The 22,014-nt window shown below is 41.9% G+C and overlaps 3 protein-coding genes across 4 annotated transcripts; 2 read left to right on the top strand and 1 right to left on the bottom strand.

Moving 5' to 3' along the window:
* The first annotated feature begins 2,711 nt into the window (after positions 1 to 2,711).
* LOC116181035 (U3 small nucleolar RNA-associated protein 18 homolog) lies at positions 2,712 to 4,372 on the top strand. The gene has a single exon (XM_031501260.1). It carries the CDS (start codon positions 2,782 to 2,784, stop codon positions 4,270 to 4,272), a length of 1,491 nt encoding a protein of 496 aa, XP_031357120.1. The 5' UTR covers positions 2,712 to 2,781; the 3' UTR covers positions 4,273 to 4,372.
* A 4,214-nt stretch (positions 4,373 to 8,586) lies between these two features.
* On the top strand, positions 8,587 to 15,077 carry LOC116181077 (ATP-dependent translocase ABCB1-like). Of its 2 annotated transcripts, XM_031501336.1 has the most exons (7): positions 8,587 to 8,795; positions 8,847 to 8,898; positions 8,951 to 9,324; positions 9,376 to 9,547; positions 14,311 to 14,631; positions 14,683 to 14,907; positions 14,949 to 15,077. In XM_031501336.1, the coding sequence occupies exons 1-5, from the start codon at positions 8,731 to 8,733 to the stop codon at positions 14,515 to 14,517; spliced, it is 870 nt and encodes a 289-aa protein (XP_031357196.1). In that variant the 5' UTR covers positions 8,587 to 8,730; the 3' UTR covers positions 14,518 to 14,631; positions 14,683 to 14,907; positions 14,949 to 15,077. The 2 variants fall into 2 exon arrangements, with proteins under 2 accessions (XP_031357196.1, XP_031357197.1); XM_031501337.1 differs by lacking the exons at positions 14,683 to 14,907; positions 14,949 to 15,077 and having other exon boundaries at positions 14,318 to 14,401.
* A 1,527-nt stretch (positions 15,078 to 16,604) lies between these two features.
* On the bottom strand, positions 16,605 to 18,875 carry LOC116181075 (transcription factor Adf-1-like). The gene is made up of 2 exons (XM_031501333.1): positions 18,610 to 18,875; positions 16,605 to 17,606 (listed from the first exon to the last, which is right to left on the bottom strand). The coding sequence occupies exons 1-2, from the start codon at positions 18,740 to 18,742 to the stop codon at positions 16,771 to 16,773; spliced, it is 969 nt and encodes a 322-aa protein (XP_031357193.1). The 5' UTR covers positions 18,743 to 18,875; the 3' UTR covers positions 16,605 to 16,770.
* Positions 18,876 to 22,014: the final 3,139 nt, after the last annotated feature.

The following is a 22,014-nucleotide window of genomic DNA, read 5'->3' on the forward strand; positions in this document are numbered from 1 at the left end:
ATACTTAACCTTCCTTTTTTACCAAAAATCGACTGCACCAAAATTTCTTGGGAAAACACTTTTTCTTATTAATTTTGGTGCGTAGAATCCAAAACAATTCGTACTTTTTCGATCAGACTTCTCAATCAAAAGTTATAGACTAGAAACCATTTTCGAAAGAAAATTCAAAGGGCTGTAACTTTTGAACTAGTAGCCCAATCTTGGAACTGTTTGAAATTATGGATTCTACAGGCCACATTCTATAAGAAAAATTTTTTCCGGGTCGATCTGAGACAATTTTTTTTGAGGGCCTCAAAAAAAGGCAGTGTATAACCTTCCTTTTTTACCAAAAATCGACTGCACCAAAATTTCTCGGGAAAACACTTTTCTTATTAATTTTGGTGCGTAGAATCCAAAACAATTCGTACTTTTTCGATCAGACTTCTCAATCAAAAGTTATAGACTAGAAACCAATTTCGAAAAAAAATTCAAAGAGCTGTAACTTTTGAACTAGTAGCCCAATCTTGGAAGTGTTTGAAATTATGGATTCTACAGGCCACATTTTATAAGAAAATTTTTTCCGGGTCGATCTGAGACAATTTTTTTTTCGGGACTCAAAAAAAGGCAGTGTATAACCTTCCTTTTTTACCAAAAATCGACTGCACCAAAATTCCTCGGGAAAACACTTTTTCTTATTAATTTTGGTGCGTAGAATCCAAAACAATTCGTACTTTTTCGATCAGACTTCTCAATCAAAAGTTATAGACTAGAAACCAATTTTGAAAGAAAATTCAAAAGGCTGTAACTTTTGAACTAGTAGCCCAATCTTGGAACTGTTTGAAATTATGGATTCTACAGGCCACATTCTATAAGAAAATTTTTTCCGGGTCGATCTGAGACAATTTTTTTTGCGGGCTTGAAAAAAGGCAGTGCCTTCCTTTTTTACCAAAAATCGACTGCACCAAAATTTCTCGGGAAAACACTTTTTCTTATTAATTTTGGTGCGTAGAATCCAAAACAGTTCGTACTTTTTCGATCAGACTTCTCAATCAAAAGTTATAGACTAGAAACCAATTTCGAAAGAAAATTCAAAGGGCTGTAACTTTTGAACTAGTAGCCCAATTTTGGAACTGTTTGAAATTATGGATTCTACAGGCCACATTCTATAAGAAAATTTTTTTCCGGGTCGATCTGAGACAATTTTTTTTTGGGCCTCAAAAAAAGGCAGTGTATAACCTTCCTTTTTTACCAAAAATCGACTACACCAAAATTTCTCGGGAAAACACTTTATCTTATTAATTTTGGTGCGTAGAATCCAAAACAATTCGTACTTTTTCGATCAGACTTCTCAATCAAAAGTTATAGACTAGAAACCAATTTCGAAAAAAAAATTCAAAGGGCTGTAACTTTTGAACTAGTAGCCCAATCTTGGAACTGTTTGAAATTATGGATTCTACAGGCCACATTCTATAAGAAATTTTATTTTTAAATTTTTAATATATTTGGAGTGACAAGTATTTGAATACTTTTTACTGTATTCGAATACTTTTCAAAGTAAGATAATGAAATACTTTTCAAAGTATTCAAATACTTTTTGAAGGTATTCTGCCCAGCTCTGGTACCTACATATACTGATCAAGAGACTATAACTGTTTAAATTTTATTCACTTAGACTTTTTGTCCGTCCGTCTGTGTTTTTCACTTGTTAACTAAACTGTACGATCCTTCCCCAAGCTCTTTGCAATTCCGGAGATAGGCCTCGTCGCCTATACGGGGGCGATACCAAACCAGATCCACGGGTTGACAAGCACCAGTTTGGGCACAAAGATCGCATACTCCACTTTCATTATCTATTCTACTGCATGTTATGACTAATTGTGTTATAAATGGCACCCAATTTCCGACGCAGGATCAAGGGTTGGAACCCATATGAAGTATTCTGATTCCGCGCTACTTAGGTAGAACTTATTTAATTACCCTCTCTACAAAGGAGGTCTTAGAAATGTGGAAATCCTTCTCAAAAACCAGACGGGCTTGTCTGTCACAAAATTCAAGCTAACGGGATCGTTCTATTATGAATATCCAGTTAATTCAGCCATTTAACGATCTTCAACGTTTCGAAAGCACGCCCCCCTGCCTTTCTTCTTCCCGATTCCAGGGCTTCGTTAAACGCACGTTCATCAGCTACGAGCGGAGATCCTGACACACATAACTGCGAACTTTGAAATAGACTCTTCGGCGGTTCATGATAGGAGAAGGGGCCACTGGAAACATAAAAGCCTCACCTCCACAACAATAGGGGCGGGAGGTGTTATCGCCCAGTGCCCTTACTATGATAGACTATCCATGCCGACACAAAAAGGTTACTATATATGTGCAAGGGTATGTACCAGACGGCTTGGCTCTGGTAAACACGATGCAGCGGTATGAGCAATTGCAAAAGGCTCTGAGAGAGGTGGTGTACAGATAACACCCAAAGCATTAATCCGTCCAAAACGGTGGGGGTGCCTTTTACCAGAAGGAGGAACCTCAACATAAAAGTTAGTGACTGTCGCATTTTCCATGGCCAGTTCCAAGACCAGAACAAGGATCTCTTAGTCTGTCTTGTTTCCGAAAAAAGAAATATTGTACGTATTATTGCTACCTACATTATGAAGCGCCCTGTAGAGCTTTGGAGTATAACCAATGGCTTTCGAAGTATGAAAATCGTCCTGTAGGATTTTTGACGTGTCTTCTAGTGTTGTGGTTATGAACACATTTTTTTTACATTTCCCACATTCCTAATTGTTGATTTTTCCAAAAATGCCCAAGCAAAATCGCAAAAGGAAGCACGTATCGCAGCAAGACGATGATCAGTTCGAAATTCTCGCCCCGAAGAACAAGTTTCAAGCTTTCGACAAGGAGGCACAGGCCGAAGAGGAACGCCTATCGAACATACTTTTCGGTGGATCGGGCAGCTTTCTCAAAAGTTTGGACGAGGCCGAGGATGAGTGTTGCGTTGACATGCCGGCGGTGACCCCCGATTCGGGTGTGGGCGACGATAACGAGAGTGATGGCGATTCTGACAGGAAGCCGGTGTGGATGGACGATGACGACGGTATCGACGTTCGCGAGGCGCTTAACTCGCAAGGTAGGATGTTGCCGAAAGGCGGGATCAATAACTTCTCTAATCAATACTCGAACCTGCTGAAGCATAAGTTCGAAACGGTGATCGGCACGCCGCATTGGGCCAGTTTAAAGTTGCACAGACGACATGGGTCTGAGTCTGATGAGGAGGAGGTATTGCGGACATGCGGTTTCATCGAAAAAAATGCTATTCAGAGTATGGCGTCGCATTCGTTGGAGTTTAAGAAATTGAAAGACTTGAATAGCGAAACGTACAATGAGGGTATCATAAATTGTATCGAATTCCACCCATCATCGACCGCTGCTCTCGTTGCGGGGAGTAGTGGAGTGGCATCCTTATTCGCTGTTGACGGGAAACGTAATAATAAATTGCACAGCGTCGCCTTCGAGCGATTCCCAATTCTGTGTGCACAGTTTGCTCGAGACGGCAATGAAGCTATACTCGGTTCGCGTCACTCTCACCTGTACAGTTACGATTTAATGGCCGCGAAAGCGCATCGAGTTCCACTTCCGCATGGGCTAACGCAGTGTAAGAAATTCGTTTTATCCCCCGATTCGAAATACATGGCCGTCGCCGGAAAATGGGGCGAAGTTCACCTGCTATCCTCAAAATCGAAGGAGCGACTTTGCCTACTGAAACAAGACGCCGATGTCACCGCTCTCTGTTTCAATCCCACCGGGAATTTGCTGTACGGCCACAGCGCCACCGGCGAAGTGACCATATGGGACATGAATATGAGGCGCGTTAAATACAAGTGGACCGACGAGGGATGCCTGGAGGGTTCGACTCTGTCGATTTCGCCCACAAACCAATTCATCGCGACCGGCTCGACGCACGGAATTGTAAACATATACGGTACCGAGGATATATTGAGAAGCAACACGCCGAAACCGAGGAAGACACTTTTTAATCTGACCACAGGCGTGACGAGTATGACATTTAACTCGACGTCTGAGTTTGTCGCATTTGCCGCTACCGACATTGAAAATTCGACGCGTCTGTTTCACATCGGTACCGGTACAGTTTTTAGTAATTTTCCACCGTTCGGTACAAAATTGGGTAATATTACGGCGATGAATGTATCGCCGGGAAGCGGATACATTGCGTTCGGTAATAAGAAGTCAACGGTCGCCTTGTACAGATTAAAACATTTTAAAGTGTATTAATGTTAGCGTATTGCGTTATTGTGTACATTTTATATACATTTTACTTTTATTTGTATCAATTTAAACAATTTGTCATATAATAAAGGCTTTATTTAATGTTTTCCACATAATTTTGCTACACCACCTCGAGGGGGAGGGAGGAACTAAAAATTTTTGCACCATTTTGCTTTCTAGAGTATATTGTGGAAGGATTGAGTTCCCCTTTTGTGAACACCATTCTTTGACAATCCGTTCTTCAGATATAAAGAATTATTTATATCCGATCACGATAAGGAGTGGAGGAGGAGGCTATGGTTGGTAGAAATTAATTCCTTTCGTTGAGAACTTTTATTAGAGTACCATGAATAAGTTCTACCCCCCGCCCGCCGCCCCAAACCCCCTGTTTTGATAAGGGGCCAGAAAGTAGATCGGTAGAAAACTACATCCAGGCACTTCTTGCGAGCCCGCTTGTGCGAGAGCCCAGCATTCCCATCGCCGACCTTGCCACCTTGTGTGAGCTATAGCCCCCCCTATCAATAGCGACCACCTCACAGAGAGAAACAGAGCCAGCGCCTGCAGGTTCGGTCGCCCCTCCACCGCGCTTCAAGAGGACGTCTCCTTCCTGACGCGCCTGCTTCTTCGTCACAGGCGCGCAGGCAGCCATCATCTGAGAGCTCCTCCATGCATGGTTTCGATGTAGGATGCCGTCGCCCACTGGCTCTCTTCGCGATTTTCAGCCCCCCTGGTCCAGAAACACCGGAAGCAAAACACACAAAATGGCCGACTCACGCGCTCCCATTGGCTCACACGTCACCACGTGACCGAAATACTCGATTCTCATTGGCGTGACGTCACTTCCTGGTCTAGAAGTCTCTTTGCTCATCTACTGGACCCGGGTGCGAACGATAGGGTTGGAAGAAACCAACGTTATTCAACCTCCGACAATGGCACAGCAACGTGGGGCGGTCTCCACTGAAGCCACACCAGAAATTCGGGCTTCAGAGGGCGTACATTGACCGCATGAGGTTAGGTTAGAGTGATAGTTAGGTTAGCTCAGAAATCTTGTATCAGGAGAATATGATGTGGGAGGAGATTGAAGGTTAGGATAAAAAATTAGTGAGGTTAGGTTAGGGTGATAGTTAGGTTAGGTCAAATTGGTTTAGGCGTCTAAAATTTTGTCAAACTAATTTGACCTAACCCTATCCTTTATTACCAAAAATCGACTGCACCAAAATATCTCGGGAAAACACTTTTTCTTATTAATTTTGGTGCTGTAACTTTTGAACTAGTAGCCCAATCTTGGAACTGTTTGAAATTATGGATTCTACAGGCCACATTCTATAAGAAAATTTTGTATTTTTGTATTATTTAATTTGTCGACGGAATATGCGAGAAGATAACAAAATGATTCGGCTCAAAGGATCAAATTTTTTACTATAATCATGGGGATGGCGGAATGCCTTCGCCTTTGTTTCTATGGCGGAGGTAGTGTGAGCCCTGCCCCCACTAAACCACTTTCCCGTAATAAATCCCAACGTCGCGGGTATCACGTTTGGTGTTCTTCCGCGGGGCTGCGCTATTAATGTGCTCGCCTGGCATCCCTCTCTCTTGTTCGTGTTACATGCGCGATGAAGTCGTCCATCCTCCTCCCTGCTCTCTATCATGCTGTCGATGATGCTATCCTCTTCTATCGGGTCCGCCAACTCCATTCTCAGCGTCCACCTACGCCTTTCCCAGCTCTCACACTGAAGTACTGCGTGTCCTGGAGTGTCTCCATGACCGCAGTCCGCATAGGTGTCCTCCCGTCGCCTTTTCAATCTGCGTAGGTACTCCCCCGTGTCCTGTTAAGAACTGTGTTAGATGGTAATATATCTCTCCGTGCTTTCTATGGTGCAATTTCTGGACGTCGGGAATCAACCTACTTGTCCAGGACTTCCTACGACCCCATTCCTCCTGACAGCGAGTCAAGGCTAGAGCCAAGGAGTCTTTCCTAGTGGCTCCTTCTGCTCTAGCTTCCGCTTGTGTTGCCAGTGGTATTACCCCGGCAACTGCACAAAGATCTTTGTTACTATAACTTGGTCTTGGCCTTCTCGGCTCGGATTTTCGCGCGGTTAACGAACTTCATTTCTTTTGAACGCCCAGCGTAAACGTTGAAATATGACACTTGACCTTGAAAATGAAATATGACACAAAAAAGTTAACCTTGAATATGAAATATGACACCCCAAAAAAGAGAACAGGATTTACATGTTGGGGGGGGGGGGCAGTGACCATCATCCTTGACCTACTTTCCAATTGGAGGGGGGGGCAGTGGCCACCATCCTTGACCTACTTTCCAAGGTCACCGCCACGTGGCAGGCGACCTTTGAACTTCACCTTGACCTACTTTCCAAGGTCACCACCAGGTGGCTGGTCCAAAACCGGCCCTACTACCCTACTGACATCGTTTCGAGGAAAGTAGCAACCACACACTATTACCTCCCGATATCCGCCCATACATAATTCATTCCGGAGTGCACGTTTCTGTCCAGTCAAAAATGTTGGCATCTTCAGTAAGGCGAGTGAGATGTTTAGCACTTGTGGCGAAACAGACCTAGGAAACCTCTTCCCTGCAATTTATCAATTGGAATCACCCATTATCTAACGGGTTTGGTCGTTTGAGGCAACACCAAGGTCCCACACAATATGTCCTGAATATTGAACCTGGCACTTCTTTCCGAAGCCCTTGTAAGACCTTTCGCAGATTCTTCCTGCTCTTTCTCACCCAAATTACGTCGTCCAAGTAGACTAAACAAGTCTTCCACGATAACCCATTTAACACATTTTCCACGAAACGTTCAAACGTCGCGGGTGTGTTACACAATCCAAACGGCATGACTGTAAAATGCCATAAGTCCGATCCGATCGTAAATTCCGTCTTCTTGAAAACTTCTAGAGCCAATTCGAGAACAACTTGGAGACGGATAGCTATATTTTTAATCATTGAGACGACGATTATCCATAAAGAATCGTGTGGATTTGTCCTTCTTTTTAACCAATATCACAGGCGAAACCCAAGGACTATTAGATCGCTACCATGTCTCTTTTGTTGTCTTGTGAGTAACTCCTTAAATCCATCTTGAACCGTACTTCGTCATGACTTCCATACTCAGCTTAACAATAGCACCAGTCGCCGTCCTTAGCTTCCAATCAGTGGCTGATAATTGTTTTATCCAAATAAGTGGTGTCATTATTGCCGATATCAAAGAAGTATGGACTGGTTTGCCATCCACTAAACCGTCGTCACAAATCGAACTATTAGTGAGTGTGGGGACAGTGGGACCTTTTTCTAGTTTTCCCGGCTGTTAACTCCCACTAGTCTTTCGACAACGATTCTGGAAATGCCCAAGCTCTCCGCAATTCCAACACCGGAGCTGTGTCTTTGTCACCATAGCCTAGACTGTTTTGAACGGTACTCTCCTCCTCTACTGGTTTTATTCGTCGTACCTTGGCTGCTTCTGATACAAGGGTTTGAGCTAACGCGTCAGTTAAAATTTGAAGAATTTTCAAGTGTGCTTAAAAATCCGAAGTTTTGTTTTAAGTAGAGAAGGTCAACCCCCTCCTGGATTCTGGATTACGATAGGAGGGTGAACAGAGTCCACGCGTACATAGGCCTCAAATTCGGGCCCTCCTCCCTGACTAAGGTCGCCCGACCACTCAACGTCACTCAAGCCATCTCACACGTGAAATGAACCTTGGTACACTGGAAGGGGAGGCGACTCTAATCGTAGCCATTTCCCCAACATGGATCTAGTTGGACTAGAGCGGGACATTCACAGAGTATGTGGTGTGCCGTCTCGTCGTCTGTGTAACATCCTCTACAAGATGGTGATTCCACCAAACCCATGCAGTGCATGTGCTTGTTTAGTTTACAGTGCCCAGAAGGTATGTCCACGAGTAACCTCAGGTTCTTCCTTGATAGCCCTGTACAAAAACGCGTCAAGCTACGAGATGGTTCTCTGAAGGCTTCTCTCGCATGGCGACAATCTAACTTCAGGTTCCACCTAGCCCTGTGCTGGGTTTGGGTGTCTTGAGTTATTGGGTTGTTTACAGTTGTAACTGTAAGTGGAAGAGCCGGCTCTGGACCTTAAAACGCCCGTTTTGAGGCCAGTCGGGCTAATTGATCGGATTTCACATTACCTTCCGTTCCGGCATTCCCTTTGATCCATACGAGCTCTAGGGTGTTGCTGCTTGCTTGGTATGTATCTGAAAGCGATACATCCCGTATATATTCCCACTAGGTAGGTAGCATACGCCGAGATTTATTTATAACCGGAATCGTTCCGTTCCCGTTTTCGTCTTCGGTCTTGGTCCTAATCTAGCGCAATTAGCGTGACTAAGCAAAGTTGTATGTGTGTGTATAGTGATGAAATGGAGTTTAATCTCCCCCAATGACATAATTAAGATTGGTTATCTAAACCGCGTTATCTTTCAGGTGCCATGAAAACCGGCGAGCTAAATGAGGAGGATTTAGCTACTAATCCCGAAAAAAACAACCAATCTGGGTAAGTGTATTTGATTCAGTTATATTTTTTAGGTATAATGATCCCGATTAGTGCTTCTAGCGAATTCAAGAACCCCCTGAAGACCGTCGGATTTTTTGGAGTGGTAAGCGCAAGTTAGGGGTTGTAACTTTGGACGTTTGACTAAATCCTTTCAGTACCGATACGCCGCGACTTTCGACCGATGGCTTTTGGCGTTGGGCACCTTATGCGCGATGGGTACGGGGGTTATCCAACCCCTAAACGTTCTTATCTTTGGGTCGCTTACGGGTGACATTATCCGATATGCGAGAATCGCTCAAGAAGCCGCCGGCGTAGAGTTCATCGACAACATTATAGCGTTCGCGATAAAGAATTGCCTTCTGGGCGTCGCCATGTTCATTCTAAGCTACTCGTCCACTGTACTCTACAACTATAGCGCTGTTCGGCAAGTGAACAAGATTCGACAGTTGTACTTCAGTAGCTCTCTGAACCAAGACGTGGGATGGTATGACCTAGAGCAAACTGGCGATTTCGCTAGCCGCATGTCTGAGTAAGCTCACAATTGGCTTCACGTCCGGAAAGCTAACGCGTTTTCTTGTAGAGACATTACCAAGCTGGAAGATGGTATGGGAGACAAAGTGTCCATGTTCCTGAACTTCCAGGTTACGTTTGTCACCAGCGTAATTTTGGCGTTGGTGAAAGGTTGGGAGCTGGCCCTCATTTGCCTCACATCTTTACCGATCACGATGATATCTATAGGCATAGTTGCAATAGTAAGTATACTCCCCCGGCCCAAAATCGCAGGGTATACCCCCCAGATGTTTCTAATATCATTTTCAAGAAGTTGTCATTCATTTTCCTTTGGTGGGAGGTATTGAATACCCTCCAGGTCCCCCGGTGCTACGACCTTTGCAGCACTTTTTAGGAAAAGAAGATCTAATCATTTCTACCATAAAACTACCATGAAAGTCCTAAAGTGCAAACATTTTGTGAATGAAATTGTTACCCGAGGGGTCTGAGGGGTATGGAATACCCCCTAGTAAACACTCATATTTTATCGAAATTTGCAGAAAAACTCCATGAGATTCTTTTAACATCATTTTCTAGCGGTCCTTCTCTTTTGTTGGGAGTGGAGGGACTCGCACCTGTACTACGTTCCTTGCGGCACCTTTTAAGAGGAGAGAATCTGATTATCCATGCCCATAAACTGTCACGAGAGCCCTGAAGTATAAACATTTTGTAGATGAAAGATGATGCGCTGTGACTATTTTGCAACAAGCTCCCCCTTCCTTCTCCATTAGACGTTCTATTTTCTTGTACATTTCCATTATTTCACTATCTTCACAAGCTTAGGCCTAGGCAAAGTTGAGGTCTGACTTGCCCCACCAGACCTTTACTCAACTGGCCTTACAGCTACCACTTTTGGATACCTTTGGCTCATTCGGCATTAAAATAGGCCCATTATTAAACTTTCGCGCAAATGTGATAGTTTTAAAATGAGAAGGCGGCGGTAGTGACCAATAGCTGGAACTGTGCTTCCTGTTCCTCCTTCAGGAGCTTTCCCCATGCCGCCATTGGTACATATTTTTTGGTTCCTCCTTCTTTCTTCTTTGATATACGTGTTCTTCTCCATTGGGCTAATCTTGGCGATGTTCTTTGCAAACTAGGCCAATTCCTTGATCCCATCTTGTTCAAAGGCTCCTCTTCGGCCCCCCTTCTTTGCTTCGAGTTTGTGTGAGTTTTGCCCAAACCTCTTCAGTGCTCTTCTGTGGTTGTCCATGGCCTGCTTCCTGTTCGGTGACATGGGCGGTTTATGCCCCCCTAGTGTTTTGCCTTGAGCATCTCAGCGATCCTACTCCAAGATGGTCTCCCTTCCCTCCTTTTGTTTCTGGTCTTGTCCTGCCCCTTTCTATGCCCTTCCCTTTTCTTCTCCACTGTCAGAAGTCTCACATCCCACTTTGCCCCCTGACCATTCCTCCCTTTTTGCTTTCTTCTCAGCAACGCTTTGGATTTCCTGAATGTGTCTTCCACCCTCAGTTCCAGTTGTAGCATGTTCTTAAGCTCGCTGCCATTCACGTTGTCTTGCTCGTACTTGAGCATTTTGCCTATCCTTTGTTCCTCCCTTTCCCTCCTTCTAGTCTGCCTAGTTGCTCATTGAAGTCTCTTAATATGATGCCCGGGTATCTTCCGTTCTTTTGTTCTATTATTTCGCTCAGTTTCTTGAATTCCGCTTGTTCCCTTTAATTTGTCGTAGGGGATGTGGCATCCTATAACCGTTAGTCTTCCTAAGCTTGCCTTGATTTGGACCATACTCATATACGGTCGCTTTTTTCTTCAAATTTGTCAACCTCAATGCCACGGTGTTTCCTGATTACGATTACTGTGCCTCTGCGCTCTCTCGCCTCCTATCCACCATTCGTAGTTCCTTGTCGCTGCCATCGCACTTATTAGTTTGGTTTCCTGTAGGCTGGCTACCTCTATATCCAGGTTTCTTAATTCGTCGTCGATTAGCTGGGTCGTTTGTCCCTTGTACATTCCAAGTGGCTACCCTCATGCTGTTGACTCCTTCTGCATCCCGGCTACTATCCTGGTTATTTCCACTCTTTCTCGGCTTGGCACTCCTCCCGGATACCATCATGCTCAGACTAGATTCGCTTGGGACAGCGGCGGTTCCTCTCGCTTCCTCGTACTCCCCCTTGTTCTCCAGTGTTCCTCCTCTTCATCTACCTCCCCTAGCATGTTACAGCCCTCAGCACACTGTCGTAGTGGTTCCGGACATTGTAACTCCTTAGTCTGTATGCTAAGTAGCAGTCACCCGCTATTTCTCGCGGGTATATGATGTGTTTCCTGCCTTCTTCTTCGTAGACCACTATCTGGCTGTTATATTTGTTGGCCGCTGCCACCAAAGACTCGTATCCTCCCCAAACTCCCGTAGTTCTGTGATCCCCCACGTATGCTTCGACCTCATTAGTGATATATTGATCATACCGGGGTTCTAATTCCACTACGTTCCCTATCAATTCCAGGTCCTCCCTGGAGTATGTGTTAGTTTCTTCCCTAATTCTTTTGGTTAATCTCCTGCAGAGCTGGGCAGAATACTTTAAAAATGTATTTGAATACTAAATAGTAAAACCTTTACACAAATCAAAAGTATTTGAATACTAAATACTTTTACGTCCAGCACAAGCGAATACTAGATACAGATACATTGAAAAGTATTCAAATACTTTAGAATGTATTCGAATACTTGCAAAAGTATTCGAATACTTTGAAAAGTATTTCATTATCTTACTTTGAAAAGTATTGGAATACAGTAAAAGGTATTCAAATACTTGTCACTCAAATACATTAAAAATTTAAAATAGTATACTAGATAAAAGGCTTAATACTACTTAAAAAATCAAGTTATACTTTGTATGGGGCAGGGTATGGGGTTAGCTTTTTTTATATTTCTATTGTTATATACAAATTTAAGGGGAGTAAAAGCGTATTATTATTATTATTATATTATTATATTGGAGGTACATACCAGGACCTTTCTTATACCAGTTATAACCTTAAGAATACGAGTACCAGTTTTCAAAGCGATCGTACGTCGTGCACATGATACGTACGCCTTTCTGAAATTAATCCTAGCGATTTTGGAACAGATCCATTTTTGACCATCCGTTTGTCCGTGTGCATGATAACTTGTTTAGAAACGTGCGATCGCTTTGAAAATTGGTACACATGGTTTTAAGGATATAAGAAAGGTCCCTATTGTTTTTTAGTTACGTAGACTATCGAGTTCGGTATTCAGATGTATCGGATTTTTATATTTGATTTTGTGACAATGGAAACTTTCCCTAAACATTTCTAAATTGTTCTCAAATATTTGAATAACTTAAAAGTACTGCCTTTTTTGAGACCGGAAAAAAAATTGTCTGAGATCGAGATCGATCGAGAGTCCATAATTTCAAACAGTTTGAAGATTGGGTTACTAGATCAAAAGTTACAGCCCTTTGAATTTTTTTTCGAAATTTGTTTTTTGTCCATAACTTTTTATTGAGAGGTCTAATCGAAAACGTACGAATTGTTTTGGATTTTACGCACCAAAATTAATAAGAAAAAGTGTTTTCCCGAGAAATTTTGGTGTAGTCGATTTTTGGTAAAAAAGGAAGGTTATACTCTGCCTTTTTTTGAGGCCCGCAAAAAAAATTGTCCCAGATCGACCCGGAAAAAATTTTTTCTTATAGAATGTGGCCTGTAGAATCGATAATTTCAAACAGTTCCAAGATTGGGCTACTAGTTCAGAAGTAACAGCCCTTTGAATTTTCTTTCGAATTTGGTTTCTAGTCTATAACTTTTGATTGAGAAGTCTAATCGAAAAAGTACGAATTGTTTTGGATTCTACGCACCAAAATTAATAAGAAAAAGTGTTTTCCCGAGCAATTTTGGTGTAGTCGATTTTTGGTAAAAAAGGAAGGTTATACTCTGCCTTTTTTTGAGGCCCGCAAAAAAAATTGTCCCAGATCGACCCGGAAAAAATTTTTTCTTATAGAATGTGGCCTGTAGAATCGATAATTTCAAACAGTTCCAAGATTGGGCTACTAGTTCAGAAGTAACAGCCCTTTGAATTTTCTTTCGAATTTGGTTTCTAGTCTATAACTTTTGATTGAGAAGTCTAATCGAAAAAGTACGAATTGTTTTGGATTCTACGCACCAAAATTAATAAGAAAAAGTGTTTTCCCGAGCAATTTTGGTGTAGTCGATTTTTGGTAAAAAATTAAAAAATACTTCTCAAAGTATTCAAATACCTTGCGAAGTATTCGAATACTAAATATTTGTGAAAGTATTTGAGTTACAAATACAAATACTGCTTCCATAAAAGTATTTAATTACAAAGTATTTGAATACTTTAAAGGATTTGAATACTAAAAAGTATGACACCGGGAGTTCCCTGAGTTGCTGCCAAATTGCTCCAAACAGCCATGTCCCTGTCCTTATTTATCCCGACGAACTCTAGGGCGTACTCGTTCGTTCGCACTTCTTCGATTTCGCCCTCATTGTTCTTTGGATTTGATTAGCACACTGTCCTGACCTCCTCACAGTTTTAAATCTTCGCGCGTGATTCGTGTCTTGATAAAGACAAATTCCGCTTGGGCTTCGAATGTAAGTTTGCATTAAGTCCGGACTTTAAAAGTTAACGGGTTCTTTACTAAAGTAAACGCAGAGATCGCTGAGCACGTCTGCTATCTTTCCCGGTCCGAACTCGACCGTCACGGTGAGGCGAATTCTGGGCGCTTTGCAGTTTTAATTTTTTCGCCGTCATCAACCTGTACTGGAAAGTATGAAATTTCACGTGCCGTTTTGTCAATCGTTTGTGGGTGTGAATCTCCGTATGGCCAATTGTGTATAGACTTCTGTAGGTGAAAAAGTCGGAAGTAACCCAACGTGGGTAGAATTTATTGTTTACTAGGACCGTAGAGGATTTTGCGATACTAAACTTTGACTTACGTGCCATTTATAGTGAAGTCAGGTAATTAATCTAAAGTAGTTAACAGGAAAATTGGCGGTGAAAGAGATGGACGCATATGGTGCAGCGGGTGCAATCGCCGAAGAGGTGCTGACAGCAATCCGTACGGTGGTCGCATTCGGCGGCCAAGAGAAGGAGATCGCGAGATACTCCGATCGCTTAACGTTCGCCCGAAATAACAACATCAAGCGATCGCTGCTGAGCGGTATTGGTTTCGGACTGTTGTAGTTCTTCATCTACGCCAGTTACGCGTTGGCGTTTTGGTACGGTATCAAGCTAATTTTGGAGGAGAAGTCGCTTCCGCCGCAGGAGCGAGTCTACGATCCCGGCAACATGGTCACGGTAGGATGACGCGGGGGTGTCTAGGACATTAAAGAGTTGATAGTCTTGTAGGTGTTCTTCGCTGTAATGCAAGGGAGTGTTAATTTCGGCATGTCGTCACCGTACATCGAACAGTTCGGCATATCCAAGGGGGCGGCTACCAAAATTTTTGCAGTCATCGATAGTGCCCCTGTTATAAACGCCGCCAAGAACGTGGGGCTCTAACCGAAGGAAGTTAAGGGAGACTTTAGCTTTCGGAAGGTTCACTTCGAGTACCCTTCGCGAAAGGGCGTCAAGGTGAGTAGCAAGGCTCGCGAAGGCAATTTCACGTTTAGTAGGTCTTGAAAGGTATCGACATTGAGATTAAGTCTGGGGAGACGGTTGCGCTGGTCGGCAGTTCCGGGTGCGGTAAATCGACTTGCATTCAGCTGTTACAGCGGTTTTATGATCCAACATCCGGAGAGGTAGGTGCTCTAGCCGGGGTCCGTTAACTTGGCCCCCCCACTGAGAGATTTCATAGTCGTATTATTTTGAAATGAATGCGCTCGTTATACACTCATATGCGCCACCGATAATAACTCTTGCGCCATTATCGTTTTTTAGAAATCCGAAAAAACATTTGGGGGGGCCAAGTGAACGTAGCCCCCCCCCCCCAGTACGTATTTTGTCCCTTGTAACTAGGTCACCTGATACATTTGGTTATGCGCTCAATTGCGCCACTTGAATTATAGCTAGCGCCATTACGGTCAAGCCGTGACAAATTTTTAAAGAGTGGGGGGGGGCAACTTAACGTTTTTAAAAGTTACTTTTTTTTAACATCTTTTCATACGAAATTGTACTCTCAGGTATGCGCTGAAATGCGCCGTAAAAAGATATCTTTGCTCCATTATTGTTTTTTGGATATCCTTAAATATATTTGGGGGGGAGGGGCCAAGTGAACGGAATCCCCCATAACGCATTTTGCTACCGGTATTTGTGCCACATCTGGTTATGAGCTCAATTGCGCCACTTGAATTAAAGCTAGCGCCATTACGGTTAAGGCATAAAAATTCTTTAAAAAGTGGAGGGTCTAACTTAGGGTTTTCAAAAGTTATTTCCGGAAGTGCGTCCATTTTGAAAATATTTTACATCGATTCGGCCTTCGGAGTAACTCCTAAATACAAATTTTTAAAAACCTACCTATTTTACTTTCCCAGAATCGTTTAACTAAAGCTCCCAAAAAACACCCTGTATAGTGTTTCTAAAACACTATAATGGCGCCAAGATTTTTGTTTACGGCGCATTTTAGCGCATGATGAAAGGTACGATGTAGTAAAAAAAAACATGTTAAAAAACGTAACTTTTGAAAACGTTAAGTTAGCCCCCCCCCCACTTTTTAAAAATTTTTTATGGCTTAACCGTAATGGCGCTAGCTTTAATTCAAGTGGCGCAATTGAGCTCATAACCAGATGTATCAAGTGACACAAATACCGGTAGCAAAATGCGTTATGAGGGATTCCGTTCACTTGCCCCCCCCCCCCAAATATATTTAAGGATAACCAAAAAACAATAATGGCGCAAAGATATCTTTTTACGGCGCATTTCAGCGCATACCTGAGAGTACAATTTCGTATGAAAAGATGTTAAAAAAAAGTAACTTTTAAAAACGTTAAGTTGGCCCCCCCACTTTTTGAAAATTTGTCACGGCTTAAGGTCGATTCACATTATACGACACGGACCGACACGTTCCGGCACCGATACGTACCGTCAACGACACGACAATTTTTGCGTAGCATTCACACTACACCGACAAATTTCAGCAGTCACGTAGGCAGTGGTTATGGACGAGTCATCCAGTGACGATGATTTGGCTTTTGTAGCCTTGCTGTTAGATGAGGAAGAAGCTGAAGGGTTAAAAAAGAAAAAAAAGGGGCGAAAATGGGTACATCCAATTTTAAAACATAGAAAAATTGAAGGGGAGCATTGGACATTGTTCAAGAACTTGTTAAAGTATGACGACAAGTTTTATCAATATTTTAGGATGCCGCAATACAATTTTTTTGATTTATTAAAATCAATTGGACCGGATTTACATAAACAAAATTCGTGTTTTCGTGAAGCAATTTCGCCCACAGAAAGACTTGCAGTATGTTTAAGGTAAGTACTTTTATTTATACTAATTTACATATTCTCAGTATATATTGTTTCTTGGTTTAAATGTTGCATTGAAATCGACGATGGGAAATCGTAGCATGGTGGTGACTGAATTGGCGTAGCAATTCTCGAGGACGAAGAAGATGACGTAGTTTGTAGGGTTGATGACGATGGTGTTGGTGACGGTGATGGCACACTTATGCTTTGAAATTGCGTTGGTACATACTGAGGTCGTTGTGTGGGCGTGTTGTTGGAGAAAAATTGTGGTGGTTGCACAATTTGTTTCATTTCAAGATCACTCACAATGGAGAATATGTGCGATTTAGCTACGTTCTGATGATAAGGAGAAAAACTTTTGACTGTTGTTGCAATACTCGAGAAAAATGTATCTATTGCATTGGGCTGTTGAGTCGACTGCTCTTTAGTAGCTTTTTTATTTAGCAAATATTTCATCATTACTGCTGATGCTGTTTCTGGTTGTGTTTGATTTCTCGTTCCCTTTCTTCTAGCAGCGTTGACAATCTTTCGACTGAGTTCTTTTTCCTTTCTACCATCCTCGATGTGTAACTGACCATCCACATCATCTGTGTTGTTGATCCCATCGTCATCTAGTTTATTTTTACCATCATCTTCGGTTTCCTGTGATTCCTCTTCATTATTCTCATCATCATCATCACTAACATCCTTCAAATTACTGCAAGTGTCTCGTTCTTGCATGAATGGTAATAGGAACGACATCTCATCTTCAAATTTCCATTTCTTGATTTTAGAGGCTGCCTGCCCGCTTTTCGTTTCACGTCTCTTTTTCATCGCTCTTCTAAAGGAATCTCGCAGATTCGTCCATATTTTTTTACAAACTGCCACTAAAAAATGAACAATATTTGTATAAAAAATGTACAGTTAATTAATTTCTAACATATATTGCAGATTCTTAGTTACTGGTGATTCATTTAGAACCATAGCTACCAGTTATCGGCTCGGACACTCAACAGTACAATCGATTGTGATTGAAGTATGTGAAGCAATAATAAAGAATTTGATGCCATTAATGATGCCAAACCCTACAGAAGATAGTTGGAAAAAAATTGCCGAAGAATTTTGGAATGTTTGGAATTTTCCTAACTGCATTGGCGCTCTCGACGGCAAACATGTAGTTATCCAAGCTCCCGCAAACAGTGGCTCTCAGTTTTTTAATTATAAGAAAACTTTTTCTATTGTCCTTCTCGCATTAGTGGATGCACATTATAAATTCATTGCAGTAGATATAGGTGGATATGGAAGGAATAGCGATGGAGGTCTATTTGCTAACTCTAACTTGGGCAGAGCTCTTGAAAAAAATAAATTAAATGTTCCAATAGATACTGAGCTGCCTAATACAAGTACAAGTATGCCTTTTGTCATCGTTGGTGATGAGGCGTTTCCCTTAAAAAGATATTTATTGAGACCATATCCTGGTTCGCAAATTCAAGACGATAGGTCTAAAAGAATTTTCAATTACCGCCTTTCACGAGCGCGACGAGTTTCGGAAAATGCGTTTGGAATCCTGAGTCAAAAATTTCAGCTTTATAATCGAAGATTAAAGTTAAAGCCAGAAAATGCAGATAAGGTCATTTTGGCAACGTGTATTTTGCACAATTACCTACGAGACTGCAGCAATATTCCAGATTTTGAGAATAATCCCAACACTGGCATTAATTTGCAAAATATACCACGGCAAGGGGGAAGTGCTGTGAATACTGCATTTACTATTCGCGATAGATTTAGGGAATTTTTTACGTCTGAGCACGGGCGTGTTGAATGGCAAGATACAATAGATTAGAAATTAGTTATACTTATAGTAGTTTATAAATAAAGCTAATGTTTTACCTGACTGGTTCATTTCCTTTGCAATTGCTTTCCATAAATTTTCTTTGTAGCCACTGTCACTATATTTCGGATGGCTTGTGACATATAATGGCTCATAGGCCTTCACATTTGCAATTAATTTGTCTTGATCCATTCTTCGATGCGTTTGTACGCCGCCGTTTACTAATTCACACTGGCACGATAGGACCGACACGTACCGCCAACACCGTCAAAACATTCTTCGCGAGAATGTCGATCGGTGTCGGTACGATCCGTTACGGAAACGTACCGGTAACGGTTAAGTGTAGATGCTTTCATTAAAGATCCTGTTTTTACGTTTTGTCGTGTCGTTGACGGTACGCGTCGGTGCCGGAACGTGTCGGTCCGTGTCGTATAATGTGAATCGACCTATAACCGTAATGGCGCTAGCTTTAATTCAAGTGGCGCAATTGAGCGCATAACCAAATGTATCAGGTGACCTAGTTACAAGGGACAAAATACGTACTGGGGGGGGGGGGCTACGTTCACTTGGCCCACAAATGTTTTTTCGGATTTCTAAAAAACGATAATGGCGCAAGAGTTATTATCGGTGGCGCATATGAGCGCGCATTCATTTCAAAATAATACGACTATGAAATCTCTCAGTGGGGGGGCCAAGTTAACGGACCCCAAAAAAACACTAAAACGACTAAAACCGTTTAGAAAGATTTTAGACATTCTGAAACTCCACCCGACGTGTTAATCCCGCGTGAAAGTTGACGTTTTTCGATTTACACTAACAGGTTTATCCCTTCACGTTCCGGAATGCGGGAAAGCATGTCCAACTGGAACGTTTAAATTTTAAGCTATAAACTCTTGGAACGCTACACTCTTGGAGGCGCCATTCTCGCATGAGAGTGCGCTCGTGTAAAGGTACCTATTGGAAGGCAACACCACCCACTTACCCCGTCAATCTTTACATATATTTTTGTGGTTTTAGCGCTACGATATGGTTCGAAATTACATTAGAAAAACCGCAAAAGGGGTGGACAGCGGATCGTATAGCAAAAGAGTGCTGGACGACGCTGTAAATGACGTAAAAAATGGAAACATGACGATCTATCCACTTTACGTCACCACGTCCGTGGTACCAGGGGCAAAGGAGTGACAGCTAAGAATGGTAAGGGTGGAGGAGGAGTAAGCGCTTTAAGTTCCGAAATTGAAGCCGAACTTACAAAAATTTTAAATCAAATGCAAACATGGGGCCACGGGTTGTCCAGAGAAGAAGTTTTAGACCTTGTGCAGGTTTACGTTAAACAAAATAAATTAAAAACGAAATTCAAAGACGACCGTCCTGGTGAGGAGTGGTTTATAAATTATTGTAAGAGGAACAAATTATCATTAAAGAAACCCCAGGGCGTAGAGGCAGCAAGAAAGAAGCAAGAAAATCCCTGGACAATATTTAAGTTCTTTGATTTACTCGAAAAAACGTTAAAGATCTAAATTTGGCGAGAAAACCTCACTTACTATTTAATTGCGATGAAACTTCGTTTTCAAGTGATCCATCCAAAACAAAGATTCTGGGGGATGTAGGCTCAAAGTGCTCTAGAACTATCTCTTTTTGTGGGCGAGAAAATACCACTGTCTTAGTGTGTTGTTCGGCATCTGGGAACAAATTGCCTTTATTATCTATATTCAAAGGGAAGAACGTTTTAGAATCGATGATACCCGATGAAGCAGATCCCATGGATAAAACCGCTTTTGCAGCTTCAGATAGAGGATGGATGACGGCAGCTATTTTTTCAAAGTGGTTTAGCAAGTGCTTTATCCCTAACATTCCACAAGAACGTCCTGCTCTTCTTATAGTTGATGGTCATGTCTCACATATCACTTGTGAAGTAATTAGGAAGGCAATAGATAACAACATCACCATTTTAAAATTGCCCCCACATTCCACACACATACTACAGCCCTTGGATGTAGGTGTTTTTAAGGGGATGAAAAGCAGTTGGGACAAGGCACTACTGGCAGCGAATGAATCCCAGAAGAAAATTTTCAAAGAGTGAATTTGTTGACATTCTTAATAAGGAATATAAAGGAATGCCAATTAGTAACATTGTAAATGCTTTCCGAGCAACGGGGATTTACAATCCTCAAACAGGGTATCCTGATAGGCACCAGATTCCAGAAACTATTTTTTTGAAATCTGATCTTACCAAATACAATAACGAAGTTAAAGATAATGGTAATGGTGCTAATACCCCCCTCTTCTACTCCCTTTCCTGGACCTTCGACCCGTATGGATGAATTATTAGTTGATGTAGATGCGACCCATAAATCTAACACTCCTCATCCTCTTCCTGGACCTTCAACCCATATTGATGAATTATCAGTTGATGGTGAAGATGTAAGTCACAAATCTAATACTCCACTTCCTGGAGCTTCAACAGATGCGAATAAAATCGCAGAAAACGGAGATGTTGGCAATGAATCTATTTCTACGCATGTCATAGGGCCAACTCAAACATTTGAGGAACTCTTAACCCAGATGCTGACAAGGCACAAGAAACCTGATCCAATTCAGCAACCAAAAAGGAGACGAATATGTACAGGGGCTGAAATTATAACATCAGAAGAATTTTTTAAAAAGAAACAAGAAGATGAAAATAAGAAGTTAGCACAGATAGAAAAGAAGACCAAAACGCAAACAGCAAAAAATAATCGTACGAAATAAAGAAAGGAAAGAAATATTTCAACCTCTTCAGAGTCGTCTTGCTCTACTATACAAAAACAAATTGAAGAAAACTATATCGACGAAGACATCGATCTGGCAGATGACGATCAACCGGATGAATATGTGGACGAAGAAGCCCTACCATTGGAAAATCTGTCTGATTTATCGCAATGTGATATTTCTGTCGACATTCTAGATTTCGTTTTATGCAGCTTTATTTACGATCGAGACACAAAGAAAGAAACAAGGAAGCTATTTGTATGTCAACTGGTGAAATTACTAAATAGTGATTGCTACGAAGTGTCCTGTATGAGGCATAAGAAGGAGTATTTCGTCTTTCCAGATGTTGCGGATACTCACATAATGCCCCAATGCCAAATCTTGCGGAAACTCCCGAAGCCGCACATAAGGAGAGGGAAATATTTATTCACAAGCCTGCAAAATGAATTAAATATTTGTTAAATATTTATAAGGCACACAATGTTTTAAGTTTTTTTAACTTTTTAGAGAGATATTTTATTTTAACATTCCACTTTTATATTAAAAGAAAAGTTGGTTTCGTATAGCTTTTATTTCGACTCCCATAACTTCCTTGATATTTGTAATAAAAACCGTTTTTGGTAAATTAATTGAGGGCCCTTTAAAGTGCATCCCAGTTGCCTCACAGAATGTTTAATCCATTTCTTATGGTACTACCGTACATTCCACTTGCC

The sequence above is a fragment of the Photinus pyralis genome, unplaced genomic scaffold (genome assembly GCF_008802855.1).
Source record: "Photinus pyralis isolate 1611_PpyrPB1 unplaced genomic scaffold, Ppyr1.3 Ppyr1.4_LG9, whole genome shotgun sequence".
NCBI classification, from domain to species: Eukaryota; Metazoa; Arthropoda; class Insecta; order Coleoptera; family Lampyridae; genus Photinus; species Photinus pyralis.